Source organism: Callionymus lyra, chromosome 1 (genome assembly GCF_982586985.1).
Source record: "Callionymus lyra chromosome 1, fCalLyr1.hap1.1, whole genome shotgun sequence".
Taxonomy (NCBI): Eukaryota; Metazoa; Chordata; class Actinopteri; order Syngnathiformes; family Callionymidae; genus Callionymus; species Callionymus lyra.
The window spans coordinates 36,817,121-36,837,883 of record NC_141818.1 but is presented as its reverse complement, the minus strand read 5'-3'; the positions used below and the strand labels follow the sequence as shown (position 1 = coordinate 36,837,883).

General features: G+C 37.8%; 1 protein-coding gene across 2 annotated transcripts in view; it reads left to right on the top strand.

The window, feature by feature from the left end:
• Nucleotides 1-6,673: 6,673 nt before the first annotated feature.
• Nucleotides 6,674-20,763, top strand: part of pkd1a (polycystic kidney disease 1a) — a 63,721-nt gene continuing 49,631 nt past the window's right edge. For both annotated transcript variants that reach the window (XM_087805721.1, XM_087805712.1), the window contains exons 1-8: nucleotides 6,674-7,107; nucleotides 15,995-16,066; nucleotides 16,483-16,551; nucleotides 17,009-17,080; nucleotides 18,346-18,509; nucleotides 18,581-18,831; nucleotides 19,859-20,119; nucleotides 20,190-20,358. In XM_087805721.1, the coding sequence (XP_087661847.1) occupies nucleotides 6,830-7,107; nucleotides 15,995-16,066; nucleotides 16,483-16,551; nucleotides 17,009-17,080; nucleotides 18,346-18,509; nucleotides 18,581-18,831; nucleotides 19,859-20,119; nucleotides 20,190-20,358 (1,336 nt within the window). In that variant the 5' untranslated portion in view covers nucleotides 6,674-6,829. The remainder of the gene's footprint in view (nucleotides 7,108-15,994; nucleotides 16,067-16,482; nucleotides 16,552-17,008; nucleotides 17,081-18,345; nucleotides 18,510-18,580; nucleotides 18,832-19,858; nucleotides 20,120-20,189; nucleotides 20,359-20,763) is intronic.

The window sequence follows — 20,763 nt, the reverse complement described above, 5'->3', positions numbered from 1 at the left end:
TCGAGTTACTTTTGCCTTCTCGGATTTGACCCTGGTACGATTTCTCGTTTTTCTGCCTGCCTATGCCCTTTACCTGTTTTTTGGATATCGTACCCGTTTGCTATATATTTCCTGGACTACCAGTGATGATCCCTCTGCCTGCTCCTAATAAAACTGTCAAGTTTTGACGAACAGACACTTTCTGCTCCTGGGTTTCCTTCCGCACCCTGACACACTGCTGTATAGTATAGTATAATATTAATCATTGATGTATAGTATAGTGTAGTGTCAATCACTGCTGTATAGTTTAGTATAATGTTAATCGTTGATGTATACTGTAGTGTCAATCACTGGTGTAAAGTATAGTATAATGTTAATCATTGATGTATATTATAGTGTAGTGTCATTCACTGCTTTATAGTATAGTATAATGTTAATTGTTGATGTATAGTGTAGTGTCAATCACTGGTTTATAGTATAGTATAATGTTAATCATTGATGTATAGTACAGTGTAGTGTCAATCACTGGTGTATAGTATAGTATAATGTTAATCATTGATGTATAGTATAGTACAGTGTAGTGTCAATCAATGGTGTATAGTATGGCTAGCTGGTGAATTGTGGCCCAATATCAGACACCATGTGAACAGTGACTCGCTTACAACAAAAAAAACAAGGATTTTTTGGAAAAAGCATCAAGGACCACTTACTAATTACACACCCCTTCCTGAAGTGAACCCTGAAGCTAAAAGCCTGCAGCCTAGTGTCGGTTATGTCTGGAGGCATTGGGACAATGAAAAATCCAACTGAGGTCATGGTGGTCTAAAAAGATGTCAAAAAAATCTTTCCAAATAGTACCTCCATTTCTCCACAACCCATTGTGAGGTGTTCCTGACATGAAGTACTTCTGTTCAGCAACAGAGCTCTTAAAGCACAGGCAATGGTTCTGTCGTCACCATCAAAAGTCTGGACAACAACTTAGCCAAACCCAAAATTGCTTCAGTCAAAGTGTACCTGGAAGATGGTAGGGGATCTGGTAGGTCCAACACAGGACATATCCTTAAGATGGTCAAACACCTTCTGATCTGCTGCGGACCACCCCCACTGGACACTCATTTTTTTAAGATGGATTAGGGGTGCAACAAAATCTGCCAAGTAAGATAGGTAGGTAGGTAGAGATTTATTGATCCCTTAGGAGGTCTCCTTCGGGAAATTGTTTTTTCCAATTAGCAACAGCAAATACAGCAATTTTTCATAAAAAATAAATAAAAGTAAAATAAGAACAAAAACAAAAAGAAAGAACAGAAGAAGAGAAGGGAAGGACCCAAAAAATCGTTGCCGGCCTTTTAGATCCTTGGGTCCAGGGAAAGCTGAGATTGCCTTAACCTTTTCCCTGTCCACATCCACCACTTCTTCCAAAACGACATGGCCAAGGAAGGTGGGTCAGGTCCAGTCTCTGAAATACAGCCTCTAGGTCTTTCAAGTTTCTGTTATATTGCTTTTTTTGTGTGGTATCTAATTTCTTTATTTAAATGCCGTACTGCCAAAAAATTCTGTGAAGTGTTTACAACACTGGCAGTAAATGCTTCTGATTGTGAGTCTCGGGACCTTGGGAAAACAATGATGTTGTCAGTGTATAAAAAACAACACTTTCCTTCAAGTCCCCCTGAACACAGTTAAAGTTGGCAGCAGCATTCCTGAGTCCAATTGGCATGACATTCAATTTAAACAATACAATAGGATGATCATGGCTTATTAGTCTTTGCTCTTACTTTGCATAATCACAAGCAATCCCTGCAAAGATTCCAAAATGGACTATGTGAATGGGATAGGCATGAAGCCGGGTCTTGGCAAGGACGCCTCTGTAGTCCACACAGAAATGTGTTGTCCGGCCTCTGAACTAAAACCACTGGAGAGGCCCTGGTTGATGTTGTTCTATGAGCCCGTCCCTCAACATCTATTTCTATTCCTCCTCAATGATAGCTTGCTTCTGTGAAGACACTATTCCTAAGTGGCACTTCATCTGTAGTCAGGCTTTTATGATTGACAAGGTTAGTGGTTCCTATCTTCAGAGACCAACTGTAGTCCACTTCTGCAGCAACCTCTTGGGAAATGGAATACAGAGCATCTGACAGTTTCTCTGGCAAGGGTTCCATTTCTTTCAAGTAAAAACTCATTGCAGCTCCAGCGAAGACATTCACTTGATATTAATGGGAATTTATATTATTTTCCCTTAGGTGGGTTGTACTTCTGCAGGTGAGGCAATAAAATAATATATCACATATAAAATGAATATGTGTCAGCGTTAGCTGAGCCTCTACATACCCTCTTCTGCAGAAGTTTGTGAACCAGGGCTGTTTCCCAAATCGCACACTTAGAGTGCACTGGTTTATAGTACACATTAAGAAAGTGCACATACTTGGCCAGTGCTCAATATTTCAACAGATAGTACTGTCTCTTTTTTTAATTTTTTTTTTTTAGAAACCCTTATCAGTCATCAGCCATTCACACATACTGATGGGAGTAGGCTGCACACTTGTGCCAAGTTCACCATCAGGAGCAATCAGGGTAAAGTGTCTTGCTCAGGGACACAACGACACTAGCTTGTCTGGAGCTGGGATTGAACCTGCAACCTTTTGGACTGCAGGCAACCGCTCTACCATCTGAGCTATGTCGCCCCCTCAAATCAAACACTGCCGCAACTCAATTACAGGAAAGGACTCGACAGCTTCTTCTTCTACTACCTTTTAAGGCTGATTGCAACCGGCCGTTGGAACACTATCATCAACACCTGACAACGCTTTTCACCAATTGAAACACGTCTTGAGTTGTGTTTTATCGTGTTATGCTGTTTGTTGTGTTGTTTTGTGAGTGTTTTCTCAAGACATTTAGGCAGGTATCGGCTCCGAAGACGTGTTGTCAGTGACGTAGCTTCCGTTTAGCATCATCTACGTCACTAAAATGGCAGTCGTTGAGGGTTGAAACTGTCCATCGATCCACACTCAATTTTCTGGCCAATTCAGTGCTCATTGCGCACTACATTTTCGTAAACTGCTAATTGGGATGCACTTGTGTACTCAAATTACTAAGTGTAAGTGCAAAAGTGCACGATTTGGGACAGCACGGATGTGTCCCTGCCCTCTGAAAAACGTACTGCCTTGTGCCTTGCGGCATTAATATCTGTCTCGTATTCAAGACCTTTGAGACACTAATACTCCGACTGCTCCCCTGCAGTTTGCCTACCAGGATGAAATGGAAGAAGATGTCATAGTCCTCTACATGCTCCATCCGTCTGTGTCCTTCCTGGATGGAACTGGAAGCTATTTGAGGCTCACGTGTGTTCGATTGTTACGGTACCAAAAAAAGCTGGTATCGTTGTATTTTCTGCGTACTGGTAGAGAATTGAAACCGAATCATCGGTTCTTCTAACAACCCTACTCCAGAAACTACAGAGACCCAACTTTGTCTACCTGTTTGTTGGAATCAATACCTTGCAAACCGATAGCCAACCCCTTGGGTTACAGGCATTGAGCATCCCGGCCTCAATTTCCTTTTCTGGCTTCTATTGTCTCGATTTAAGGCACAGAGCTTGATGGTCATATGCAAAGTCTCGTTTTCGATTTCAATTTCAGTTTATTTAAGACCAATGTGCAGTTACAATAAAAAGATGGCTGCACCAGATTTAGCACAATGCTACTTTCCATCTGTATCTATGACACTGTTAGGGAATCAGTACATTTATTCCTCAATCTCCCTTAGTTAGTAGTTGGTGGGCAAAAAAAGCCTCTAGGATAGCAGTTTTGAATCCGACCAAATCAGCAATTATGTTTTAGGCAGCTGAGCATTAAAAATTACCACATTGCTACATCAAATCAGTGACATCTGAAGAGCTAAATGTCACACCAATGCGTAAAACATCTGTCCATATGGGGGGCTTTGCAGCAGGGACCGTGGCAGTAGGTGAGGTAGAGGCTATATCTGGAGACCGGACTGTTAATAGGAGGGGCTGAGAATCCGTTGGTCTCCATGAGATGCAAATTTACCGAAAAATATTTTTTTCACTGTATTCAACGTCACTTCAAGCAATGGTTTTCTCGAGATGTTCTAGCTTAGCATCAACATATGCTCAAGCAGTAGCCACAGCATGGAGGGGAGCTCTAAGACCCTCCTCACGACCAAATGCACCATCAACAATATACCTCAGCTCAAATCTTTGATGCACTTCCTGATTGTTTCTTGAAAGGAAGGGGGCTCGTCCTGGTCGTTGGGTGAAGATGGTGGTCCAGGGGTCTCCGAATACAAAGGCGCCCGGTGACTGGAAAGATCCTCCAGCCCTCGCTGTCTATCTGCAACAGGGTGGAAACATCCTCTTTCGGTGTGTGCTGGAACACACTCAGCACACACCGAAAAGCGCTGTCATGTGTCAGCTAAAGGGTTCCAGCTGCCTGTTGTGATTAGCGTTAAAAAGTAGTAGAAGAAGAAACTGTCGAGTCATTTCCAGTAAGTGCGTAGCAGCAATGTAGATCTCTTTTTACGACCAATCGGTCCAATAAGCATTTGATTGACATACGGAGCAGCCAATCTAAGCTCTCTTCTCTTTTATTTGCAGATAAATAATGTTTTTTTACTCATTAGGTGAAATTTGATATTTTCCCGCGGCACACCTGACGACCTCTCAAGGCACAGTGGTTAAAAAACACTGATGTAGGGAATCAATGTTTACAGTTATTAGTTGCATCACCTTGTGACCTGAATCAAAAGGTTATCAATGTTGGGGGTTAGAAAGATAACATTCACAGTCACAACATTATTACAAAATAATACAAATAAAATTTGACAGGTTTATATTATAACATTATATAAATTGTATCATTTTTGTTTGTTTTCTAACAGAATACAATCTTTGCCTTTTAGCTAGTGATAGTTTCCAATCCTTTAATGCACGCTTTCAATACTAGTCTATAACTGCAAAGCATTTCCGAAAAAACTTTCCCCACATAGTGGAGATGCATCATCAGCCAATAATTGGACTTGGTATAGAGAGAAAGAGAATCACATAAAATCTTCAACTTCCAACTTCACATCATTTCCGGACCACCTGCGGAACACACCAGCTGGAAGCCAATTAATGTTTGGAAGTTGATTTTTAAACGACTGACTTTCCCTCCCTAGATGCAACTGGCGGCGTTCATGAGTCATGTGTGACTCATGGTTTGTGAATCATTGTCGTGGTGTCGTTGCTTAGCAGATTGAAACCGTAACCATTCCCTCCAGAGGCATCTAGTCTAGGGTTGTTTACTAAAGAATCTGATTGTGATATTGTCGTTTATTATTTAAGGCCCAATTTATTCGAATGAACAATTATCTCCTTCACCAAACAAATTCAAGTTCAACTCATATTGTTGACATCCATTATCTTTGTCCCTTGTTTGTATGGAAGTAAATCAAAGCCAACAGAAAATTGAATTGTTCGTATTTAACATTAAAAATGTTTAAACTTTGAATTTTTATTGAACAAATTTACAAGCATCTAACACTTGACTAATTTAAATGTCATAAATTCTATATTGAAATTGATTTTTATTATACAATTTAATTACAATTTTGAATATTTTCAACATGATTTCGTTTTTGTTTTTTTTAACACATATACACATATTTCACATATATACAACTTGATGGATCTAGTGACTCCTTCAAGAAACAACAACAACAGTTTCTATTTGTTCAGGCTTTTCCTTTATTTTCTGGAACTCCTGTTGTGTTATCAGTTTTATCTTGATCTTTAAAGTATATACTTTATTGAATATTGTTTTGATTGTTTAAGCGCTTTGTGACCCTGGTCTGGAAAAGCGCTATACATATAAACATTACTTACTTTCTGACTTACTTACATGGAGGCTGATATTCTTATTCCAATAATTAAAAAAAAACATTTTCTAAATTTAACAACGTAGCCTTTTAAATTCAATATGAAAATGTTGCTATATTTTTGCCACTATGATTGGCTGAATTAAATCGAATATAGATCATTTATCGTTGAATGATTGAAATATCAAACTCTATGAGTAAAATAAATTCATACATTTTGAAAATATTAGTTTGTTTTGCGATTATTAAAAATAAATAAATAATAATAATAATAATTAATTTCAATATTATTATTTTTCTTTCTAGATCAACCTTTAAATATAGTAACGACTGAATTCAATTATTGAATTGTTATTTTTTCGGGTCACCTTGACCCAGATGTAACACAAGGGTTTCAAAAAAAAAATCTTTAAAAAAAATCCTTAAAATTTCAATAGAAAAAAAGTTTTGACTTTGTCACATGTTGACTAGTCGGACCATTCATCTTCTCGATTGTTAAAAATGTGTTGTTTTTAAACAAAATAACTAAAAAAAAAGGGAAACAACCTTCTTGCAGCAAAATCCAGCAACATCTCATGACGTCACAGTCTCTTTGTGTAAACGTCGCGGTGCAAAAGTTAAAAAACTTTAGACAACAATGATTTAAAAAGACACAAATGTTAAGCATTAAAAAAAAGAGCAGAACCCAGTGAGAAAGAGCCTCTTGTCTGTCCGAGCAGGAGTGGAAAGAGGAGGAGAGAGGAAGTCCTCAAAGTTTTTTTTCCCCTCGTTTAAGGAGAGCCAGGACTTTCCGTTACATTTAACGAGGAGAACAAACGGGACCAACTTTTTTTTATTTTTTTGGACTAAAAAACGTCAAAACAAACTCGCAGAATCGGGTTGACGTTTGCTCGAGAGCAAGAAGAAAAAAAAAGTCGGTAGTTCGATTCCCGGCTTGAGAGGACTTGCACCATCCGAGGCGATGAGATGTGAGTGAGCTATGCCTTGTGGAAATGGACAGACTTTATCCAAACATGGCGTCTGCGTCCTCCCGGGGATTAGGCTGTTTTCCGGCGTGCTGCTGGCGCTCTGCTGCCTGGAGGTCTGGAGCTCCGAGCCGCCCGCGGACAGCGGCCGGAGCTGCTCGCCGTGTCCCGCGAACTGCAGCTGCGTGCCGGCCGCGGGGCCGCCGCCGCACGCCTGCCTGGTCAACTGCTCCGGCGTCGGTCTGGAGAGGGCCCCTGGAGCCGCGGAGCTCCCCGTCAACACCAACGTACTGTGAGTGGGAAAAGTTGATCGTGTTTTTTTTTTTTTTCCACTTCTGTGGCCCTGGAGAAAAGTTTTGAGGTAGAAATGGAACTTTTCTGTTGTCTGTGACGTAGTTATGAAGAACTGGTGCTCCTGGTCTATTTCCGTCGTTCAAGGGCTGCTTCTCATTTAGAGTTTCCTGGGCTGAACAACCGTTTTTATTTCGATAAATAGTGTTGTAAGTCGTTTATTTAAACCTAATGAGTTTGTGTTCCCTTTACTTGATTTATTGAGCTGTTATAATAACCTCTTTATTACAATTATTTACATCCAGAACGCACTCCCAAAATAGGTATGTGTGTCAAAAGATGACCCTTTATGTTATTCTAGGGTCGAGGTGACCGGACGGCCTGAAAACAAATGTGTTTATGGTATCCCTTGTGTTTTCTAGTTGTCGACACAGAGACGACATAAGGGATATCTCAAACACATTTGTTTTCAGGCCTTCAGTGATCCTTGTCATCTTGTTCTTTCTCTGTATGCTCTTGTTCCGTGTCATCTTGTTTTTTCTCTTTAGTGTCTGTTCTTGTTCTTATTTTATTTTGATTTATTTTTTGTCTTTTATGAAAAAATTGCTGTATTTTCTGTGGCTATTGGAAAAAAACAATTTGATAAAGTTTTACCTTACCCTATGATTCCAACGTTTACCCAAATGACTTATCTTATTATACGGGTCAAAATGACCCCGGAGGCACCCCAAAAACACCTTTTAACCTTTACCTGGAGATAACACAAGGGGTTCCGAAAAACATTTTTATTTGTTTTCGGGGCCCTGGGTCACCTTGACCCTGAGATAACACAAGGGTTAAAAAGGTTGGTATCATTGTAAAGCGTGCTTAACCAAGAGAAAAATATAATCATCATGTAATAATGATGTTAAATCATTTTTAATCAATTAAATAACTTTAACTTTGTTAACAAAATAAATAGTAATAGAATAGAAAAACAAATTCAGACTCTTGTACTGGGCCTCATAGAAATAATTATTGATGTCATTTCTGTTGTGGAATATAATGCCGACATTAAACTTGTCCTGTTTAACAGATGGATAGATAGAACTTTCTTAATCTTTTGGAGTCCATTTGGGAGACGATGTTATCTAGCAGTTATAACATGTATTCAGTTCCTTCACTAAACTTTACATTTTAAAAACACAACCTTTATTTTGACTTTGGCTCCTACATATTATGGTGTAGGGTTGTTATCATATTGGCAATAGTATTGTCAATACATTATATATCATGATACAGTGGCAATGATACGATATATTGCGATATATTGTTATATATTGCGATACTGTAGTAACAAGTATATATTTGTAGTAATGTGGAGTACTTGACTCCACTGATGACTCTTGACAAAGTCGTCGTCTGTTTTGTAACCAAAACATGCCCAAAAATCAGCTTTAAAAGCAGCCAGAAGTGACTTCACCCTCTCATACTTAGTCATTGACAGGATCTGGTGGTATTTTATTGGTCCTCTAGCTGCGGAGGATGTAATGGCTGCTGCCATCAAGTGACATTTTAATTGCAACGGCACCAAAAAAGCTCCATGAAGAGCTGAGGGATGGAAAATCAGGGGTTTCTTCTCTAATACAATACGTTAATATTACAGTAACATTTATTTCTTTGTTATTGTTAAGATAAAAATCAAGTTTATTTAGTTACTTCAATTACAGTAGTAAACAAACGTTGAAAACTTGAGTAAATATTCACTACAAATACTTTAAAAACTCCAGCAGAACATGCTAAATACGTGTCTTGTGCAGAGAAAAACAAAAGTTCTTCTCTGACACTCAAGGGCAAGTGCCAGTATTTCTGCCTTCCAGCTTCCACATTTTTGTACATTTGCTCTTCTCTCTCACTCTGTCGTCTTTAAGTGCGTCTCCTGTTATACAAAATAAGATCATTTAATTCATACAATTTCAATTGTGTGACTATACATCATCATACTGTATTAGTAAGTCAGTCAGTAGTAAATAAAGAGTTGGGTTGTGATACCTGACTGCTGATCCTCCATGAGTCGTGACACTGATAGCATTTGATCCTCACAGTTGTCGTTTACTGCTCTTGTTTATCACTTAATGTTGACGCTATTGATCAACAGGTTAAAGCGTAGTGTTTATGTCTTTCTCTGCTTGTTCTACTCGGCGACGCTCGTATGTCAAGTGACTACATGAGGGCAGAAAAAAGACAACATTAGAATCAAACAACTTTAGCGACAGGAAAATCGCCTTTTTTTAAATTTGCGATTAAATCGCAAATTCAATTTATCATTCAGCCCAACCCCTTTGTCATTTGGAACTCTGTTACAAACAGGTTAATTGTTTGAACAGCAACAAAAAAAAAACTTACACAACCACAGAAATGAGTGGGAGACACTGATAACCACACCCCGACTTATGGTGCCAACAAAACAGTGAACTCCCATGATGCTTTTCAACACACTTCTCTATTTATTAACGGCTGATTGGGGTTCCTACGATACTGTACAATACTAGAAATAATACTACTTCTATGTTGCTATGTCAGGAGTCATAACAGCTGTGATTGGTCTGCTGGGCGGCAAAGCATTATGGAAGCCGTTCAGGTCAATTTTTCTAAAAAGGGGTTGAGAGGGAGAGGCACCTCATGTTTGACATTTCAAATAAATGTGGTTAATTAAACAAGTGAAAAAAAAAAGTTCATTACTTTGTGGATTTAATGGAATGTTGTGGGGGGGGGATGAACGAGAGACCACCTTAGTTACATCAATGTTGTGATTGTTGAGCAAATTAAAGATCAATGGCAGCAGGTTCCACAGGTTTGAGCGACATAAAGTGGAGAAGGAAAACCCGTTGCTCAAAAAGAGTTTACCAGGTGAAAATCCCCCTCGTGACAAGATCCGCAGCCAAGTCGTCCATTAGAGCGGGAGAGTGTTGAGCCGACGAAAGCCACCTGTGGAATAATTAACCTGCGTCTCTCCTGGTTCTCCGAGTGCTGGAGTAAACATTAGCTAAACATCAACGTACAGTTCGTATGGTTATTTTGAGTCTTGGGAAACACAGCGTAAACAATCTATTAATCTTATCAAATAAGGAAATCAAGATCAAAATCACTGGAGCAGAAGTCGGGGGCCCCTGCATGGTTAATAATGCAGAGTATTCCAGGCATCACTGCTAGTAAACGCCGTGTAGGGTCTTTCTGCCCATCCCTCCTGACAAACGTCTTCCAGCTCCGTGAGATTCCCAGCGCTCGTATCCAGCTGCTTTTTCAGCTCGTACCTCTCTCGTGGCGGTCCTGAAATACACTGGAGCGACGAGACGGTCGGGCTCGGCTCTGTGTTATGAAACGACTCCTGGATAGTTTAGGGCCTGGAGTCTCCACAGCTGTCAGACTAAATCAACTTATCAGTTCCTTTGAGTTCATATCTCCGCAGCCTCCTCTTTTCCCTCGCCGCCGTGATCTCCAGCACTGCCTCCTAAACATCAAACCTGACTCCAGTGAAGTGGAGAGGAAAGCTTAAATACACTGATACTTGTGAGGGAGAATCTCTAACGTTGCCAAGGCAACGGTTACCAACGGCCTCACTTGTGTAAGGTCCATCCTGTTCAATGAACAGGATTGTGTTCTTGGTCACAGGAGAAAAACGTTAATTTTATTTGCATTCTCTGGGCTCATTATTATTATTATATTTTATATTATTATATTATAATTGACAGTTGGTCCATCATTGTGCCACTGATTTTTACAATTTTATCCATCTATAATTATAATAAGTATAGTTCTATCAATCTAGAGATCAAGCAATGGCTAAGTGAAAACACTTAACAGCTAAATGTGGACAAAAACGAAACTCTGGTTATTGCGCCTGATGACAACGTTTCAGGGTTGAGTCAGTACTTGGGTGACTTGGTGTCACAAAACAATCTGGAGCTGTCTCCCTCTTTGTTTGAAGGATCTACTGACTCCTTCAAGGAACATCTTAAGAGCTTTTTATTTGAGCAGGCTTTCTCAAAGCTGCCTTGTTTGTCTCTATGTTTTCTTGACCTTTAAAGCATGTATTTTAATTGTATATTGATTAGATTGTTCAAGTGCTTTGTGTCCCTGGTCTGAGAAAGTTTCTTTACCTAATTACAATTCTGACCGTAAACTCTTAGTTTTAAACGTTTTAAAGTAAATATATATTTAATGCATTATTCTGTTTAGAACAAACCTAACACTTAAACTACTTTTGGTCTTAACAAAGGTTATTTAACTTATTTTCTCTTTTCATTGGACGCCTCAGTAAGAAAAAGACAATGTTTGTTAGTACAACATGACAATGAGAAAAAACTAGTAAACATAATGAAACCAATAGTGAGAGTTTATTATTGGGTGTGAGTTTGGGGGTGATTGTCTGACTCTCCCTTTTTTTCTGAGGCTGTTCTTTTTCTTTACTTCTTAAGAAAGTCTATAATTGAGAAGGTTTTAATTTGAGACAAAGTTTGCATTTTTTTTTGTATAAATACAACTATATAATATTTAATCTTCAGAAATAAACGAAAAGTATGCAATAATTAAATAGGGAGAGTGTTTATTAATATAAGAGCATATATAATATTTCAACATTTATATTTCGTATTTCGTATCAATGATGATTTGACACATCAAGAATCAAAAGAACAGATGTTTTCAAACGGGCTCCTTTATTTACGCTAACAAACATTGAGTTTGTATAATTGAAATGATTTCAGGGGAGCAGTAGATGCATCAATCATTCATTTGAATGTATATTTCATGTGTTTAATGTCGTGTTTTATAATGTAAGGGACTGTTCATTATGATCAGTCATACCGTCTTAACATTCAAGTTTCACTGAAAGCAGCTATATGTAAGATTTTGACAATATATTTATATTATTTTTAATTATTCTGCAATGATTGGTTGAGTCTGGTCGACCCGAGTCACGTGAACAGCGTTTAAAATATAAAATACTTTTCAAGTTGCCAGCAAAATAAACTAACACACAAAAAAAAAGATCTTAACTTATCGCTTCTTTAAATGTGGGGTAGATTTTCTTCAAAACATTGTGAGCAAGTTACATTTTGAGGCCAGAAATGTATTAATAGTAGTAATATGATTAGATTTTTTCAAGTAATTCAATTGTATTTGTCTTTTAATTGTCTCAATCGTACAAATAATGAGTACACAAATATCAGTGTTTAATGATATGACTCGTTCTTCGATAAAAACAAAAGCAGCTACAGATGGAAAACGAAAAACAGTAGGAAAGAAAATCTACAAAGTGAGTGGACTGAGTGGAGGGAGCACCGAAAAAGTCATGATGAAAGCGACCACAGAGCGGGTCTGTGTTTAGTGGGTTAGCGGAGAAGGACCTCCTATTGGACCACCTCGCGACCACAACGCTGCAGATTCCAAAGAGTTCTGCGATTGGGACCTACAGCAGTGATTCCTTCGTCGTCATTAACCGGATCCACAAATGATCTACTTATATCCATCTTTATTCTGGTGTGTGTAAATAGTCGTTATTGTGGAGTGCAAGCGAGCGCAGAATAAGTGGCACCAGACAGGCCTTATAAGGACTGGTTAGATCATTGGCCACACTGTTAGTAAAACAGAACCATATGTGTGCTCCGGGTGTTTGTGCGCAGACGTACCACTTGTGTGTGTGTGTGTGTGTGCGAGTTTAAACCACGGCTGTCCAAAAGGTAGACGAAGGCATCGCAGCCGTGGTTTTGGCGTGCCGTGAAGGTCACGTCACAGAATTTCGTTCACACTTTTAAACACTGCTTCAATGTTCCGTTTTTTTTTTTCTTCGACGTCGAAAGAGCAGCACGACTGTTTAACGCGAGCTGAACAAAAAAAAAAAGGAGTCAAGGAGACTCTTAGGTTCTGCCTTTTCTTGTTCTCCAACCCCTCATGAGCGCTGATGAATTTAGCAGCTCTCTCGCTCTCTCCATGTCTTCATCTTTCTTACACAGCTTGTCTGGAATGTACAGATGTTTCCTTTTGGGAATGGGCGTCCTGCTCCATTCACTCACGCACATACGCAGGGAAGCGAGGGAAGAGAGAAAAAAGCAGGGAGAGAAAGTGAATTCCTGTAAATTGAAACTCACAACAGCTAATCGAAGCTTTATAACGGAACACAGTCTGTTCTGAATGAACAAGTCCAGCAGCAGCCTTCTGTATAAACACTCCATTCCTCCCTTTTTTTTCCCCCCCGACCGTTAGTTCATTATTGATCCCTCTTTCCCCTGTTCTTTCATGGAGCAGAAACTCCTGTGGAGATGAAATCACTTCAGTCCAGTACGAGTGTGTTATTTCTGACCTCGGCTATTTCACTGATTTTCCCTCTTATCTCCTGTTTTGTCGCATGAATCCTTATACACTGCATCTGTAAACATTTGGATTTCGTCTTCTCTTTCGATCACAGGGTTAAACAGAAGGTAAAATGAAGAGTTTCGTTTTTAAGCTCTTTAGAGGGAAAGTTTGGAATGCTATGATTGCTATATTTATTTTTTTCAAGGGTTTTAACAGTCATGTACTTAACGGATACATCACAAAACTGAATTTACCGTATATTAGAGACTATAAGGCACACCTGGGCAAAGTGCGATATATCTTTCTATTTTTTTGTTTTTACAATATGAAAATTTCTTGCCCATCAAAATTATTGACATCATATTTAGAGGAATAAATTATTTTACCATCAGTTTTTTTTTACATAAAAGGTTTATAAAAGTGTTTTGACAAAGCCAGGTTTATTTTATGCTGGTATTTCTTTCTTTACTTTTCTTACTTGCGTTGTTTTTAAACGTTTTTCTGTCATATTTTAGCTCTTCGCTCCTCTCCTTGTGATTGATGGCCCCTCACAACAGTCACAGTATATAATGTGGCCCCAGAGGACATTTAATTGTCCAGCCCTGCTATAAGGCGCACCTCATTTTTTTTTAAAGAAAATGTGGCTTTTGTACTAATTATAGTTTTACTTACACACACAGAATTTATATGGTATACCGTCCCAAAAACATGTAAAAATGTTGCTAAACTAGGAATCTCCGTGAGTTAGTGTAGTATTACTCTGTTAGTCACCATAGTATAAACTATTAAGTAATCATTAAGCATTAAACCGCGATTCACCGTGGTATTACTCCACTAGTCACCCTGGTTTTACTCCACTAGTCACTGTGGTATAACTGTAGGTCACCGTGGTATAACTCACCATGGTATTAGTTCACAAGTCACCGTGGTAAAACTCTGAGTCACTGTGGTATTACTTCAGGAGTCACGGTAGTAATATTCTAGGATTCACTGTAGTATTACTTCCCAAGTCACTGTGGTATTACTCTTAGTCACTGAAATATTACTTCACGAGTCACGTGGTATAACTCTGTGAGTCACTGTGGTATTACTTCTCCAGTCACCGTGGTATCACTCCTTGCATCTCCATGTTATTACTACTCTAGTAACTGTTGTATTACTCCGCTACTCACTGTTCTATTACTCCGTTACTCACTGTTGTATTACTCCGTTACTCATTGTTGTATTAATCCGCTACTCACTGTTGTATTACTCCGCGTGTTACCTTAGCATTACTACACTAGTCACAAAAATACAACTTTGTGAGTCACCATGGTATTACTTCAAGAGTCACGGCAGTATTACTCCGCTAGTCACTGTGGCATTACTCCCTGAGTCACCGTGGTATTACTTCACGAGTCACCCTGGTATAACTGTGAGTCACCGTGGTATTATTTCACGAGTCACCCTGGTATAACTCTTTGATTCACCATGGTATTACTTCAAGAGTCACGGTAGTATTACTCTGCAAGACACTGTAGTATTACTTCCCAAGTGACTGCGGTATTACTCTATAAATCATGGTAGTATTATTCTGGGAGTCACTGTAGTTTTACTTCCCAAGTGACTGCGGTATTACTCTATGAATCATGGCAGTATTACTCTGGGAGTCACTGTAGTTTTACTTCCCAAGTGACTGCGGTATTACTCTATGAATCATGATAGTATTACTCTGGGAGTCACTGTAGTTTTACTTCCCAAGTGACTGCGGTATTACTCTATGAATCATGATAGTATTACTCTGGGAGTCACTGTAGTTTTACTTCCCAAGTGACTGCGGTATTACTCTATGAATAATGATAGTATTACTCTGGGAGTCGCTGTAGTTTTACTTCCCAATTGACTGCGGTATTACTCTATGAATCATGATAGTATCACTCTGGGAGTCACTGTAGTTTTACTTCCCAAGTGACTGCGGTATTACTCTATGAATCATGATAGTATTACTCTGGGAGTCACTGTAGTTTTACTTCCCAAGTGACTGCATTATTACTCTATGACACATGGTAGTATTGCTTCAAGAGTCAGTGTAGTATAAAGGTATGAAGGAGTAGAAACCTCGTAGAAGGGAACAGGCTGTTTCTTTGAGTTTCTTTTTCACAACTTCTTCACATTATTTAGCGATTTTCTATCTTTTCAAGGCCCAATCAGTTATAACATATTTTAATTGGTCAAACTGAGAGTTAAAAATATAGGGATTTGCACGGTAGAAGATTCACACGTCAGAACACATTCAACTCATTGTCACTTTTTTTTTGGCAAAAAAAAACCATTATTAAAGGTCACTCGTCCATCAAGTCCAGGTGTTTCCTCACTAAAGGTCAAGCTTATAAAGATAGCTAAATATCCACCATCTTGTGTGTGCTTAAATATATATATAAATAAAGCTGACGAAATTGGCAAGCATCGGATTCATCCTAAAGTAAACATGTTTTGATACGTTTAATCTTCAATAATAACATTTGTTTTCAGTATATTTTCGAGTTGAACCGTTTTTTTTTCCGCCTGATTCGCAGAGATCTGTCGAAGAACCACATCTCCTCCCTCGACACCAGCCTGCTAGACCGTCACACCGGCCTTCGAGAACTGTGAGACGTCACAAACTGTTGTGTATCTTCTTTTCAATTGACTCTGTGTTATTTTTACCAACCAGGGACACTAGGTTGTCTTGGTAACGGCACAGTTTAATTAACTGAGGCAACTTTGGTGATTCAAAACAATTTAATTGACAAGAATCTCCTGATTCTGTTTTTTTGTTTTTTAATTGATGGTTTTGTAACTGTCTTTAAAACTTAAAAGAAAGCCTAAATATACTTGATAAATGTGCTGGTAACATCATAACATTGCATCAGTGCTAACATGATGCTTTTGTTTATTTTCACAAAACAAACATTGATTCCTGTTGGGTTTTTTTTTCAGAAAATGCTGCAAAAAATGGAATTAATAACTTTTTTCATATTTATATTTAACCACCAAAAGATGCATTAATATCTTGTCTTTTTAGATATCTACAAGGAAACAGGATCAATGTTCTTCCAAGAGGGGTTTTCTGCTGTGGCCCTCTGTCAGTTCTGTGAGTAAAGTTGTGTTCTTGGAGTCGGCATATTACATAAAATGTTCATTTATCAGTGATATTTATTTCTAATTAGTTTAGCTAAAAAGTTCTTCTTCATTTGAACATACATTGTGTTTTTTTTCTAATATTAAAAGTATAGTAATACGTATAAATATGTATTTCCTGTGTTGTTAGCTAGCTAACGCGTCATGACAAAATGCTTTTATTTGAAGGAAAATATCCGTAAAAGTACATTTAAAAAACACATGGGTCGATATAATGGGGAATTATGAGGTGGAACAATGTATTTTCAAGGTCATATGTAACTTATTAAAAAGTGTTTTTTAAAGCTTTCGTCGAATGAAGCTAATGCTGTGCAGTGTTAGCGGTGCTAGCGTGTAGCATTAGCACTGCTAATTCACACTTTTGAACGTCTTTTTCTTTGTGTGTTTTTGACATTTTCTTTCCCTGTCAGAGATCTTAGCAACAACCATATCACAACCATAGAGGAGAGGATATGTGACGACCTCTGCAATTTAACACAGATGTAAGTCATCCATGTTTCCATGCTAGCTCGAGTGGGTTTTGCTAGGCTAATGTACACGATGTTAGAACATTGAAGTTCAATAACCCACATGAGTGTCATTTTTCAAGTTTTCGGGAGCTCACACTTTATTTAATTTAACATATATTCATGGCTAATAATATGCATTCTTCTCTTTACATTACATCGAAGCTTTACCAATCAAAATTCACTTTTTTGAGAATATTATTCTAAAGTGTAAAGAGTTTTTAAGTCTTGACCGACTAAAATAAATTCCTTGAACATTGTGGAATATATTCTTATTAATTAAACTCTGAATTATAATTTAACCAAATCAAAATTCACTTTTTTGAGAATATTATTCTAAAGTGTAAAGAGTTTTTAAGTCTTGACCGACTAAAATAAATTCCTTGAACATTGTGGAATATATTCTTATTAATTAAACTCTGAATTATAATTTAACCAAATTAAAATTCACTTTTTTGAGAATATTATTCTAAAGTGTAAAGAGTTTTTAAGTCTTGACCGACTAAAATAAATTCCTTGAACATTGTGGAATATATTCTTATTAATTAAACTCTGAATTATAATTTAACCAAATTAAAATTCACTTTTTTGAGAATATTATTCTAAAGTGTAAAGAGTTTTCAAGTCTTGACCGACTAAAATAAATTCCTTGATCATTGTGGAATATATTCTTAATAATTAAACTCTGAATTATAATTTAACCAAATTAAAATTCTCTTTTTTGAGAATATTATTTTAAAGTTTTCAAGTCTTGACCGACTAAAATAAATTCCTTGAACATTGTGGAATATATTCTTATTAATTAAACTCTGAATTATAATTTAACCAAATTAAAATTCCCTTTTTTGAGAATATTATTCTAAAGTGTTAAGAGTTTTTAAGTCTTGACCGACTAAAATAGATTCCTTGAACATTGTGGAATATATTCTTATTTATTAAACTCTGAATTATAATTTAACCAATCAATTAAAATATTATTATGAATTATTCATTAGTCACACGTAGATCAATCACCTTTATTTGATGGATTTTCATTTTTTATTTTTCAAATAATGCTGCTAGAAATGTTTCTTGGGGTGTTTGTTTGAGATCCTTGAAAATGAATAAATAAAAAAAAAAAGGAGATTAATATAGATTAATGTCGATCCATCTATATCAAAGCTTGATAAATCTTCATGTGATCATTGTTTATTAACATTATGTTTGAAGCTGATATAGTTCCTTGTGCAACTGTCTTCCAGTGACCTGAGCAACAACCCGTTTGTGTGCGACTGTAAGTTGTTTCGGTTGGTCAGCTGGCTGCAGGAGAAAGGTGTTCGGGTCCATCATCCAGATGCCATGCTGTGCAACAAACCCCTCGATCTCCGCCACCAGCCACTCCTCAACGTCAGCATGCTGACCTGCGGTGAGACTCGGGTTCGCCGTCGACTCGACCTCGAGAAAAAAACCCTAAAGTCGCTCGTCGTCCGTCTCTAGGTCTCAACTACGCGGCGTGTCTGGAGGACAGCAGCAGCGGCGGAGGAGGACGAAGCGAACTGGTCATCTTTTCTTCCTCCAAACCGGGGAACTTCACCCGAGAACACTGCAACAGTTACTGTTTTGGGGCGTCCCACCGCTATGGCGGTCTGGGGGCGAGTCACGAGTGTCTCTGCAGCACCAACTCCCAGCCCAACTTCATCAGCGTGTCCCAGTGTTCTGCGGCCTGCACCGACGCCGACGTCATGAAGGTGGAACATTATGTTCAATATTTCCTCTGAATAATTCACCCTTAACGCGTCACCAATTAACAGCTTTAGTTAGCTTATTGACGAGTCTTAGAAAGTATCGAATATCAATAACACAAACAAGTATTTCATTATACTTTTTGAATCATATTCTATTGTAATCTAAGTAATTTTATGGTTTGTATTTCAAAAAGTGTCTACAAATTTAAATAATTTGATAGTGGTGCAAGTAGGTTCTTTTACGTTAGTGCCACTTACCTATCGAGTGTATTTCAAATGCTTCAAAAGGTTCAAATTTAATAGATATAATTATAACAAAGATAATTATATGGATCAGACTAAGCTGCTTGGCAGGGGTCTGTGTTCTCTTGAGTGCTTTTCTAGTTTTTACTTACTGTAAACATAATTAAAATGTAAAAATTTTAATTTTTTTTTTTTAGATTTCAGCCTCATTAAATAACCGAAATTGTATATTTTTAAATTAATATAATTTTTTTTTGTTGTGTATAAAACTTTCGGGATCTGATACTTTAGACAGATAGAATAGAGTCTTATACATACATTTGTTTGTGTTGGGGAGACACTTTTTAAGTGACAGCTGCTTTAGAAGTCTTTCGCTAACACTCTCTGCTCTTCTGTTTTTATTATTGAAATGCTAATATAAGTTGATGAAAGTAATTTAATATGGCTCAAGTATATCATTGTCTCCAGAATATTGAATGGTTGTATTTATCCAGTTTGAAAAATACATTTTTATATTGAATAGTTTATATTTTCTAAATAAGAATGGTTAAATTTAGACATTTGTTTAATTTAATATTTTAATTGGATGATTTTAGTACAAAAAAAGATGGTTGGTTTTCTTTTGGAATCATTTCTTTTTTTAATAAACTGAGTTCAATTATTTTATATGTCAATTATAATCTACATTTCAATTAACACATTGGAAAAGATTCAATGATGCAGTATTCTGATGGCACAGATCCTAAAGGTCAAAGTGATTAAAGGCATCAATTCTTTTTTTCCACAGCGCTGTGGATGGACTTTGGCTCTTGACGTGTTTGTCGTGGAGTTTTCGGTCTCGCTGAAGCCCCTCCCACTGCAGAGCGTTCACCATCCCGTCACCTTCCATGCCGTCTCCTCTGTCAGTTCCGCAACACTGTCCTGGGACTTTGGTGACCTTTCACCTCGGGTCAACACGACGGGCTCAGAACTCGCGTCGGTGATACACAAGTACGGACTCCCTGGTCAATATGCTGTCGGTGTGATGGCCTGGGCTGGAAACAAAGAGGTGAGACACGATGAAGACATTTTTAAACGTACACAGTGTTGGTTCCTGAGCACGGATTCCATGTTCACAGGTGTCGGCGCGCACACAGGTGTCCGTGACGCTGCCTCCGAAACTGGAGCTTCGATGTCCACTTCTCGGTGTGGCCAATAAAAGTCTGGACTTCACTCTGGTCAGCTGGGGATCCGCTGGTGTGGAGGTGGACTGGAAGATCACAAAGAACGATGTAGAAGTTTTAAAAGGTGAAAAACCTCTATCTTGAATTAGCTGAATTAACATGGCGTTGCTCAGGGACTTTTTTTGGGACACAAATCTGTGAAAAATAGTTTAGATGAAAAATACAAAGGCCATGTCATTTCATTTTAAACATTTTATTGTAATTTTAACAAGCTTGCATGGACTTAAAGTGACTCATTTTCCACTCCCCCTCATGTCGACTAAGGGTTGGGATTATTATCAGAGCAATCTGGTCCTTATTAGAATGAAAGTGAAAAAATGTACTTCAACGGATGCTTAGTCGTCTTCATCTTTGTTTAAAAAGACACTCAAAAACATCCAAATACCTCCATATTTCTCGTCTCTAACATTCATCTTGTAGCCCAGACATCAGAAAGTGTGTGAAAAATAATTCTATATATTTTAAATTT